This window comes from Teleopsis dalmanni, chromosome 2 (assembly GCF_002237135.1).
Source record: "Teleopsis dalmanni isolate 2A chromosome 2, ASM223713v2, whole genome shotgun sequence".
NCBI classification, from domain to species: domain Eukaryota; kingdom Metazoa; phylum Arthropoda; class Insecta; order Diptera; family Diopsidae; genus Teleopsis; species Teleopsis dalmanni.
Window position 1 is genome coordinate 73,380,166 of NC_051847.1, and position 11,529 is coordinate 73,391,694.

The following is an 11,529-nucleotide window of genomic DNA, read 5'->3' on the forward strand; positions in this document are numbered from 1 at the left end:
AAACGAAGTGACATGTCAACTGTACTCCACTGTCTTCTACAATATAACTAAGTTTTGTAGTATGTTCTCAATGAATAGATAACAAAGTATAAATTAGTAAGTAAAGAAACATCTTTTTATTCAATGACCAGACTACAATACTTACAAAACTTACTAAGAAGACTTTCCAAAAAGTAAAAAAATAAAACTCCCTCTAATTAATTTTAATAATATAAGACAGTTATAATGGATAACTACAAGAGACAAAGATACATAAGATTCTCAGAAGCAATCCAATGCCGAAGAGAATCCGTTAAAAATTAAATTGCTATCATTTCACAATCAACTTTTTCGGCTGAGAGCACCGTGTGGCTTCTGACTATGTAAAACCTTAACAGACTTCTCAGCAGATCTTCTTTCAATAAAATTGGGAAGCGAAAAACCGATTCGCTGCAAGGTATGAAGGTCACTCCGAAAATCGACTCTACAAGTAAATTGTATTAAAAGAGGAATAGGTTGAGAAAAAACTAGATTCAAAAGAATAAAAAAAGATTTCAAAAATGGTTAGCTTTAATAATGAATCTGGTCAATAAACTATTTCGAAAATGCGAACTTAATTGTTGATTGAGTACTCCATACATGCACTACAAACTTAAATAAACTGCGTCATTTGTTGCAACATTTATTGTGAACACTTAATGTAAAAACCTATTGTGAACAGCTGATATTAAAAGCTATTGTGAACAGCTTACAGTTAAAAACATAGTTTTTTGACAACTGTCATACAAAACTTTGTGTAAGATGAACAAGCCGGGTTGTTCAAAAGATTTTAAACAATCCGAAAAATCTGTTGTAGAAATGTCAACGTATGTATATTTGTGAATATTTCTCATAAAACAAACTTTAATCATATTATATGTGTATTAATTGAATGTAGAAGTAAAAAGGTACCTAATGCTGGTGGCAATGCAAACCAATATAGCGCATCCAATAATCGCTCATTGGAATCTAAGTACGTATTTCTATGATATATTTAATATACTAAACCACAATTTTTACAATGAGATTTCAAGAAATAATATAACACGAGTAGAATTTATAATATATTTCACATTTTCATTCAAATCTAATTTACTATTTTAACGAAGATACTGGCAGGAATGGGGAAGCTATGTTTCCAAATATTATGATAACATATTAACTAAAATTGTGAAGCATATGCAGGATCGATATAGAGGTGGCATAAATCTAAAATTGAGTTTACAAGAAATTCTAACTGAAACCGATCAATTAGATATTGACAATTCTGTTATGGAGGTAAAAACTTACTGGTTAATGCATATTGGTTAATGATTACATATTATTTCTAATACAGTGGCTAGCAAGTGAGGCTCTCGTAAAACACCCCAAAATTGATATAAGCGCTGACAAGAAAAAGTTCTCCTTTAAGCCAACCTACAATGTACGTGATGGTAATTCGCTAATGCATTTATTAATGTGGCATCGTACTAAAGGTTTGGGTGGAGTTCTTTTGGATGATGTCAAGGAGTCATTGCCAAACATTAATATGGTTCTTAGGGCATATGCGAAATATATAATAATCGTAACTCGTCCCATTGAGAAGAAAAAATTCCTTTTCTTCAACGATCGCTTTGCTGATGATATGAGTGTAAATGTTTTATTTTGATCAATAACTGATATTGAGAATATATAATTTATTTATTTGTGCGACTTTAAAAAGGTTGACGAAGGTATTCAGAAGATGTGGCGTAGGATGAATAATGATGGCATCGAAAACTTACAAACTGATACAAATGTAGAAGAGGCGGGTGAGCACAGACATTTATTGTACTTAATGAAAATTACTTTCTCGTTTAGTACTAATCGCTTATAATTTTTTACAGGTATTTCTTGTTTAGGAGGTTCAATCCAAAAAACGCATGCCGAAATGAAAAGAAAAACCCCTGCCAAAACATATCAGTGGAAGAAACGTGTTGTTAATGGGCATGTCCAAGATATTTTAGAAACATATAAAGACGACACTATTGACGAAAAAGGTATACAACATTGTAGTTCTCTTTAAACTATTATAGTAGAACAGAACATTCTTGAAATTAATTTGAATTAATTGAACATTAAATGTCTTTTGTATTTCAGTAATGGAATTGGAAAATATTCCCACAGGTTAAACTCCAGATATACAATCAAATACACGAACCTATTTAGATAAGCAGAGGATTATTCAAGTGTCTATAAGAATAATAAATTAATTTTACTAAAACTTATTCTGTATAAATTATGCTAAATCAACAAACAATAAAGGTTTAATATCGACCTTTGAAAATATAGAGTAAAATACAATAATCATAAGAATATTCTCTTTCTTTTTAAAATTGTCTAAATTCATATTGAAAGAAGATATATACCTAATGAAGTACGGGGGCAACGTATTCTTGATAATAAATCGAATATGTATATGAAAGGAATTACTGGCTGAAAAATGATAAGTAAGATCTCATATAGCAAATTCTATGATTACCTACTGAAGCAAATAAGTCCATGCTAGAATGATCGTCATTCGGAAGCTTCACCCGCCTTTTAAAATATAACACTTTTTAATTAATATCATTTATTCATTACAATCAATTTATAAACTGCATTATATTGTGACAATATATATATTTATATATATACTACTGTAATAATTATGTGTAATTTTAGATGTTGAGTGTTAAATATTTTAAAGTGCAACATTGTAATAGAGAAACGCTAGTACTTTCTATTAGGCAATTACGATACCTTGCTATCGATTATTTATCTATTATATATTAGATTATCTTGAACAAAACTCTCAGAGTGATCACTTTTATATATGATTATCAATATACACTTTCTAAAAATTTTATATAACAAACGTATTTATTGAATACATTCCTCAGAACAAATAATATAAAAAGCAATTTAATAAATAAAATCAATACTGAATTTATACATTTATAAAGTAAGTGTCTTCAACCATTTTTTCTCCTATTATTTTTGATGAATACTCTGGACTCATATGAATTTACCAACTTTCATTGCCAATTTTATGAATGCTATTTTCATTTATTATACTGGGCGGGTTTATAATTACCTGACTTCACAACAGGTGGGGACGCCAGAAGGAAATTAATTATATTTTGTATATCTAGCAAGTTTTAAACTACCTGCAGCTATAAAAGTTTCGACTTGTGCCTTGAATAATGTACCTTGAATATCATTCAGTAACAAAATTCATCCATTTAAAAGAAATTAGCAAGGACATAATCAAATTGAAAATGGATTCTATTCAAGGCATACTTGCACCATCGATAACAACAATAAAATATTGGAAAGCTAAATTTAAACCTAGTCGTATGAGTACCATATGTCTTATAAAGCGCGTCCGGGTCTTCCAAAAGAAATCGCAACTGAAAAAAAACATTGAAATAATTCACGATATTGTGTTAAATATTCCGAAATTTGAATTGCGTGAAATAACAGATAACAAAGATGACAAACATATCATATGAATATGTATCAAATATTTTACATGAATATTCGGGTATGTTAAAGCTTTCAGCAAGATAGGTACCGCGTTTGTTCACAATTGCCCAGAAACGACGACGACTTCGTCATTCAAAACATTATTTGAAAATGTTTATGTACAATCTAGCTGACTGTGTGCGTCGAGTAGTGACAATTGATGAAACATAGATCCAATACTTTAAACCTGACGGATAACAACAAGCTATAGAATTGGTAAAGCCCGGGTGTGGTGCTACCAAAAGACCACAAACTGAACAATAGGCTGGAAAATTTGGAAAAAGAAAAAATAATGATATCAAATTACTATTGTATATTATTGGATTGATGGAATGAGAAAATCAAGAAAAACTACCAAATTTGTCAAAGAAAAAAATTTTGTTTTTCAGGATAATGCACCTGCTCAGACGTCTATGAAAACCATGGCAAAAAAAATGAATTTCTGTACACATTGCTTCTTCACCCATCGTATTTTCCAGATTTATATCCTAGTAACTATCATCTGTTTCCAAAAAATGACTCCAGTTAAAGAGATGTGCATCAAATGATGAAGTTGAATGAAAAACTGAAATATATTTTGAAGCTCTTAATATATCGTATTATTTAAAAGCTATCCAAATGTTGAAAGATGGTTGGAATCGGTGTATCGAGCTTAAAGGGAACTATATTATAGCATAAAATATAATTTTTTACAAAAATGCGTTTCTATTACTTAGGTCGAGTATTTATCAATCCATGTTGTATGAAGTACAAAAAAAAAATTTATTATAATAAAAAGCACCATATATGTGAAGGAACAGAAACTTTAGAAATTTTAGAATTTTTAAATGTTAATTTTTTTTCCTGAATATGAAACTATTGAAAAGTGAGAAAGGTTCGAATAGAAATGTAAAAACAACAACAAAAATTTTAGTTAATTTGTTAAAATTTACCTGACCTTACAGGGCTGTTTTTTGAGTATAAGCAAATACTTATTATCAATGATCTTAGAAAATATTTGAAAATTCGAACTATAAACTAATTAAAAAATTCGAATATTTTCTAAGACCAATGATGATGAGTACTTGATGAGTACCACAGAATTTTACCCCCTTTAGAATTTTTGTCTTCAACTGTTGTCCATACGAAAAGAATACAAACGTTTTAATATTGCAGAAATAAAAAAAAATTATCCGTTTAAGGAGTTATGATAAACCCATCCACAAAATTCCATTACAAAATTCATGTTTGTTTATAGCAACTCAGACACGGTAAAGTTGCTACAACAATTTGCATTTTTATTGATTAAACAATGTCTGCAATCGTGGAATTTCAGAAATATTTTTAATGCCAAAAAGTTCTTGAAATGGAAACTGATAAACTCGGCGAATTAAATCAAAAAATTGCAGAAATTAAGAAACGAATTTTACTTGCTGGTAGGCGTGACTCCATAAAAAATAACTTTAATACTTTTAGTTAATTAATTAAAATTATTTCCTTTTTAGAGGGACAGAAAACCGCGAATACTGCGGAATGGCAAAAGCAGAACCGTTTGAACAATGAAACCATTTCTACGATTAAAAAGGATATAAAGGAACTCACAGTAAAATGTGGACGCTTACGAAATCCACTACAACGTTCTGTTATTATCAGAGAGACAAACAGTTTCGATCAACAGAAGACAATCGCCACACCCACAATAGTTGTGGGTAATGTTAATTATCCGATTGGTGCCAAGTGTGCAGATGATGCCATTTTTCTCACAGACCTAAAACTGACTGAACATCGTAAACAATTAGACTTGCTGAGACATCGTTTTCAAAATAGAAGACGACACTTCAATAAACTAATCATAGAGTACCGAGCACTGAAGGCCAACAGAGATGCACAAAATCAGAATTTAGGCGAAAAGCCACCAGAAACACTAGAAGAGGATGCTAATCGAAGGGTTAGTATTAGAACCGCAATCTTTAATAAGTTTAACTTATAATGTATGTTTTTCTGAGTTCAGTTAGTTTGTAAGTTGGAAAATGAAATACACCGCACTAAAGTACAATGGATGGAAGCCGAACATATACGCAAAAAGTATCGTTCCATTCAGTCTTCACTCAATAATGACTCAGAACGTTTTGAGCGCAGTTTGCGTGAACTTGAAATAAAATTATCCGAACAACAAACAGAAATCAATCAATTGCAGGTAAGTTCTGAGCCAGGAAAAATAAAAAACAGTAACTAATCCCACTTATCTTCTCAACTCAGCAAGTGCACAGTGAGGCTATGGAAATGCGTGATTCGGCCAAAGTCATACTGCAACGCCAAGAGCAGAACGCCAACTTATCACAGAAGGCGCGAGAACGTCAAGCCGTAGAGTTTCGTAAACAAGTGGAACTGCGTAAAATGGAGCTTGAACGTATCGGTAGAAAACTCTTCTTTGAGGGTAAGACTTTGGTACACCAGGATAGCATTAGCTCTAGTACCGGCGAACAACTTACTGGCAAAAGTGAAAAAGAAGAAGATCCCAATTCACAGCTTGAAAGTGTCACAGCAAATATGGAAAATTTATTCAAGCATTTAATGGAGGTTACCGGTGCAACATCGCCTACAGAAGTGTTGGCACGTTTTGAGTCACAGAAAGTATCTGCTACACGTCTAACTTATCTACGTAATGCGGCTGAAGCTGAAAAAGCTGAATTGGAGGCACAGCGAGAGAGTTTGACTAGAGAATTGGAGGCTTCTAAATTTACAGAAGTTAAGGAAACGGAAGTGTAAGTAAGAGCAATAAAAGTAAGATAAGCAAACAATCTCATTTGTTTTGAAATAGCTCTCAGGAGGTTGTAGAGAATATTAAGAATAAAATAGCGAGTTTGGAAGAGGACCAAAAGAAAAGCAAAGAAGATATAGAGAAAACAATGTCAATGCTACAGTATATAAAGGATCATTTATGCGAAATCATCTATAAATTACAAGAAGTCGATGAGAGTAATATTGTTTTAACTGAGAAAAATGTAGACATACCGCTCGAAAATGTACCCAAATATTTGGCTGATGAAGCGGAGGATACTGATTTTATTAATGTAAGTATTAAAATGGCACTAATTTTTTCGTATATTAAATTAAATAAAATTTTGGAATTAAGTAAATATACATAAATGAATAAAAAGTCATTAAATTATATTGAAAGTATCGGTATATATCTAAAAAGTATCGGTACTTTATTTTTTGGTTACAATTTTATCTAGAAGTCAGCAAGGTAACCTAAAACTTTAAATATATACTCTAAAATTGATCGCTACAACACTTATTGGTTGTTTAAAAGTTATTAATTTTACTACAATTTAATGCACATAAATAAATTTAAATATCTTGACCCATAGTTAAGTACTTTGTGGACATCTTAATATATTGTAAGACTTTTCATTTGCTGATTTCTATATTTTACAAAATTTCAGATACTCAAATTGAAGCTGCAATTCTGCAAGGAGCTTGGTAAACAGCACGAAGCAGATACTTCCGAGTCATTGCAACTAGAAATAGAGGTAAGTCTCACATAATCAGACATCAGGATAATTATTTGAGTAATAGTCGGAAACTTAAATAAATAAATAATGAAAAAATTGATACTTAATTATAAAACAACAGTTGCCCTTAACTTTACAAGGTCATCAATTGATTTTTTCCATTAAGTTTTCAAGAGTATATTAAATTATTTTTATACTCCCTCCATCTCCTTCCATTTTTAATCTTTAAACGCAACTACCGGAACCGTAGAATTACAAAACTAACTGACATCCAGGTAACTATAATGGCACTCATATTCTACCAGGCGACATCCAAACTGGTATGAAAGTGCATTGACTAGCTGAACATGTTCGGCTGAAATAATCAGATGCACTTAATACGGATTCCGAGGAATGCTGGTGTCTAAGGCAATGAAATGGCAGACAAACTCTTAAGAAGAAAAGTGGCTTCAATAATGAAAGATCCAGAACCTTCTGCGGTATGCGCAAAGGATCTGAATCCATTCTTATAAACGACAGAAGAAGAAACAAGAGAACTCTATTGGAAAAGACTACCAAGGCTATCATAATCTAAAATGGATTACATAGAACAAAGAAAGAATAACCTGAGAATTATTACGAGATTACTAACCGATTACTGTATATTGAATAATCACCTAACAAAAATAGGAATCCAATCCAACTCAAACTGCAAATACTGTAGAGAAGAGACAGAAACCATATACCATGTGCTATGGGGTACCCGGCACTGATGCCGGATACTCCATAGATAATTTGTTTATGTTTAGCTGTAGTTTATGCTTTTTCTATCATATTGCTCAATAGTTCTATACATTAATAAGCATGGAATAAGAAGATCTTTAAAAAAAATGTAGATATTACAGTTAAATTTAACTTCTAAAATTAAAGTTGGGTTAATAATCTAAAACGTGACTCTGCTCTTCATATTGGACAAAGTTTGACTTCAAACCTCGACATTTCTAGTCCAAAGGACGAAACCTGAATAATTATATAAAAAATTTGTTTCCTAAATTTACTGATTACGGGTATTTAGCAATACTTTATACACCACATAGCTGATACAAAAAGTCAGTTATTAAGAAATAAATTATTTCTTATAAATCCTTAAAGTTCAAAGTTTTCTATTAAAAATAGTTAATTTCTCTATGTTTGGCTTTAAAAATAAATTTATATTATCTATATAATATGTTCTTTCAGGAGGATGAACTCTTAATGCAATCAGAACCACCAAAATCACCTTTACTACAAGAAGGTGAAAAACCACAGCCGATACCAATGTGTTATTTCAATTTGTTGGCTGGACGAGCACAGCGCGCAGCAGGCACTGTATCCACGTCACCGGAACAAGTGCCCGCAGCTGGTACTTAACAAAATTAATAGCATTCCAATTTCGTCACCTTACTTTTGGAAAATTTTTTTCTTTTTTTTAGCTGCAGGTAATGATGAAGAAGCCGAAGTGCCATCCCGCAATTATCTTAAACGTCAGTCTGCACTTTTAGTAGAGTCAAAATCTAGACGTAAACCTTATCGATCCACACCAGCGACGAAGAGAAAATAAGACAACTATGTATAATATTGAAATATAAGTATCGATATTTTAAAAATTTCGACTAAATAAATATTATTATCTTAAATGATTGTAGATTTTAGAAGAAATATGAGATCAGATTTAGAAATTTTACCAACCTATAAAAATGTGAACAACTATTAGAAGCTTTCTAAGCAAAAACCTGAGAATGCTTTTCAAGTTTCGAAAATTTGGTTAAATTGTGATAGTATAAAATAAGCATAAAATGAGCTTTGCATTCGCAATTCTGGCAGTCCCTTTTGAGTTTTGAAAATATAGTATAATTGCGACACCATATTTAGAATGTGTACTTGGAAGAGGATAATATGTTACAGTTTGACATTTAACATAAAAGAATATGTAATTCTAAGCATTCTCCATCAGAAGGAATGATATTTTCCATCTTTTTGCTAACTCATGTAATTCTTACCAAATCAATTGTGATCTGTGCAGCTCTGCCGTAATAGTTTCATCAGATTTCATGACGATGACACCCTTCTGATTTGATCAAATATAGAGAAACTCTTTGAGGCCATGTTATGTAGAGTGTCGTGGGTTCATCATGAGCAAACTTGTTGTTTTCAATGCAAATTAAGAGTGAGAGAAAAACTAATATTCGGTTCAAGTACGGTCCTAACGGCGCTATTTGTGCCTCGTCACTTAGGCAAAACAATGTTATTCCTATTTTCCTCTAAGCCCAAAAAAGACAATTTTGACATCATTTCTTATTTATTCTCAAAAAACAGAATAATTAATTGAATAAATTATTAAATTGATATGTGAAATAAATATTTTCAACCTGGGAAAAATACCTATAAAAAATATCTAACAAAAATATTTACGTAAAATTAAATATTTAAAATTGACCTCATTTTCTTTTCTAATGCATATAAAATCTTTTAATCCAAAATACTTAATACTTAATATTAAGTATATTAATAATATTAACATCAATATATATGTTATATTAATATATAGTCTTAATAAACCTAATACTAGTATATTATTTTTTTTTAATTTAAAGTTAGTTTATTCAAATCATATTGATTTTTTTTAAGCTTTTATGCATAAATATCTTAACACATATCATTAAAAATTTTCTCGTATCTTTCCATTCTACTCACTCCATATTTTCTGACTTAACATCTAAAACTTCCGAGCAATAATATTTGTCTTACCTTTGTAAGGAATTTCCCTTAAAACTATAACTTTATTTAATTTTAAGCTCAATTAATTTAAATGAGAATAGTTCTATCGGTATTTAACAATAACTTTTTCTATTCAGAAATGTTTATAACCCCAAATAAATGAGAAAAAAACAATCGTTTTTATGTAACCCTAAAAGCTTGCCCATAATATTCCATGAATACGTTATCCCAAAAGTATACTTCTAAAGTTTAATTTTCATTTTTGAATAAAATATCTTTTCTGTTTTTATTAAAGTTTTTTTTGTATGTTTAATTTCAACGTTTCCCTATGGCACCAAATTGAAATTTTTGTTGCCAGTCTTAACGACCATCACTCGACTATCACTCGACCATCACTTGAAAGTCACTCAGGCATCAACTGCTTTTCGCTATGTTCTGCACTAATCATGTCATGAAGTAAACAAAAATGCAAAAATGAATGAATGGATGGATGGATGGAAGAAGGAAAATATGCCCCTGACATTATGAAAGAGGCTATATTATTTTCATTCCTGTTTATGTGCATTAACTTCACATTTTTATTAAATAAATATTTATATTAAAAAAATAAAAATAAATGCATAATACTAGAGGAAGAATAATAATATGAGATTGTAAAGAACGAAATAAGCAACAGTCTCATTACACGGGATTAAAAATAAAAATTTGGAATATTATATTAAGAAAATAACATCTGTCTGTCTGTGATATCAGCATTCAAACTAATATATGTATATACACTTAATAACTCATATAAATTAGCATATAAAAAAATCAATAATTATTAATTATTCTTACTTATCTTAGTGGTAACATAATTGTAAAACTTAATTATGAGAAAGAAAGAAGAGGGTTTATATGACAGTTGCGTGATATGCCAGCATAAGATTAAAAGGTGCAGCGATAGCTTATTCACGAAAAAAGAGATAGGGAGAAGAGTCGGGGACTAGAACTTTATACTCATAAGCCCATTACTTTCACTCCAGTGGAAATATACACAATTGATGAAAGTGCTTATTTCAGTCTTAAACATATTTAGCAAAACCATAGAATAAACTTCTTGACTGATAGCCAGAGAGCTATCAAAATACTCATAAAGCAATACGAAATGTAGCGACAGATTATCTTATAATTCAAAACAATACCAACAATATTTTACTACTTTTGGAAATGGGAGAAAAGCAAAGAGAAGTATCATACTCCAAGACACTAATGGAACAACTTCATAATTAAAGTTGATAAAATAACAAGTTAATTTTAACAGGACATTGTTGGTTATATCATAATCTAAGTTAAATATAAATCAGTTAAAATAAAGCTGCAGACTTAATAAAGAGAAAACGAAGATTGTGAAGGATATAGTGGAAAGATATCCTGTACTGATACATTAACGAGAATACTACTTAGATATACAGACAACAACTGTTAGTGAATAAAAACTCAGTAGGATGTTCCAAAAACTTCCTGTTACTGAAAAATAAGACTAAGGAAGCCATATTAAGTTCGAGAAATGATCATAATAGATCACGGGTCCCCGTAACGATATAATATAACACACTTTCAAAAAAAAAATATTTAAAATCATAATAATATTGTACAAATAAGAGAATCATATTTCTATACAAACATACCAACAAAACATAGATACGTATTAACAATTATTAGTATTATTGCTTTATTATCATTTTTTTATTATATATTAAACATTTATATC

General features: G+C 30.4%; 2 protein-coding genes across 2 annotated transcripts; both read left to right on the plus strand.

Annotated features, from left to right (window-relative positions):
• Positions 1–790: 790 nt before the first annotated feature.
• LOC119684604 (transcription initiation factor IIE subunit beta-like) lies at positions 791–2,216 on the plus strand. Its single transcript, XM_038098681.1, has 7 exons — positions 791–845; positions 917–991; positions 1,128–1,296; positions 1,355–1,648; positions 1,721–1,808; positions 1,884–2,036; positions 2,137–2,216. The coding sequence occupies exons 1-7, from the start codon at positions 838–840 to the stop codon at positions 2,166–2,168; spliced, it is 819 nt and encodes a 272-aa protein (XP_037954609.1). The 5' UTR covers positions 791–837; the 3' UTR covers positions 2,169–2,216.
• A 2,672-nt stretch (positions 2,217–4,888) lies between these two features.
• Positions 4,889–8,619, plus strand: LOC119684600 (centrosome-associated protein CEP250). Its single transcript, XM_038098675.1, has 8 exons — positions 4,889–4,958; positions 5,028–5,470; positions 5,534–5,719; positions 5,782–6,287; positions 6,344–6,596; positions 6,972–7,058; positions 8,259–8,421; positions 8,492–8,619. Exons 1-8 carry the CDS (start codon positions 4,889–4,891, stop codon positions 8,617–8,619), a joined length of 1,836 nt encoding a protein of 611 aa, XP_037954603.1.
• The last annotated feature ends 2,910 nt before the right edge of the window (positions 8,620–11,529 follow it).

Bases quoted from the DNA above. Each gene is read 5' to 3' on its own strand.
- LOC119684600 (XM_038098675.1), top strand. From the start codon at position 4,889: ATGGAAACTGATAAACTCGGCGAATTAAATCAAAAAATTGCAGAAATT. The intron at 6,597-6,971 runs GTAAGTATTAAA...ACAAAATTTCAG, and splicing joins AGGATACTGATTTTATTAAT to ATACTCAAATTGAAGCTGCA. The intron at 8,422-8,491 runs GTACTTAACAAA...TCTTTTTTTTAG, and splicing joins GGAACAAGTGCCCGCAGCTG to CTGCAGGTAATGATGAAGAA.
- LOC119684604 (XM_038098681.1), top strand. The intron at 1,297-1,354 runs GTAAAAACTTAC...TTTCTAATACAG, and splicing joins TTGACAATTCTGTTATGGAG to TGGCTAGCAAGTGAGGCTCT. The intron at 1,649-1,720 runs GTAAATGTTTTA...GACTTTAAAAAG, and splicing joins GCTTTGCTGATGATATGAGT to GTTGACGAAGGTATTCAGAA.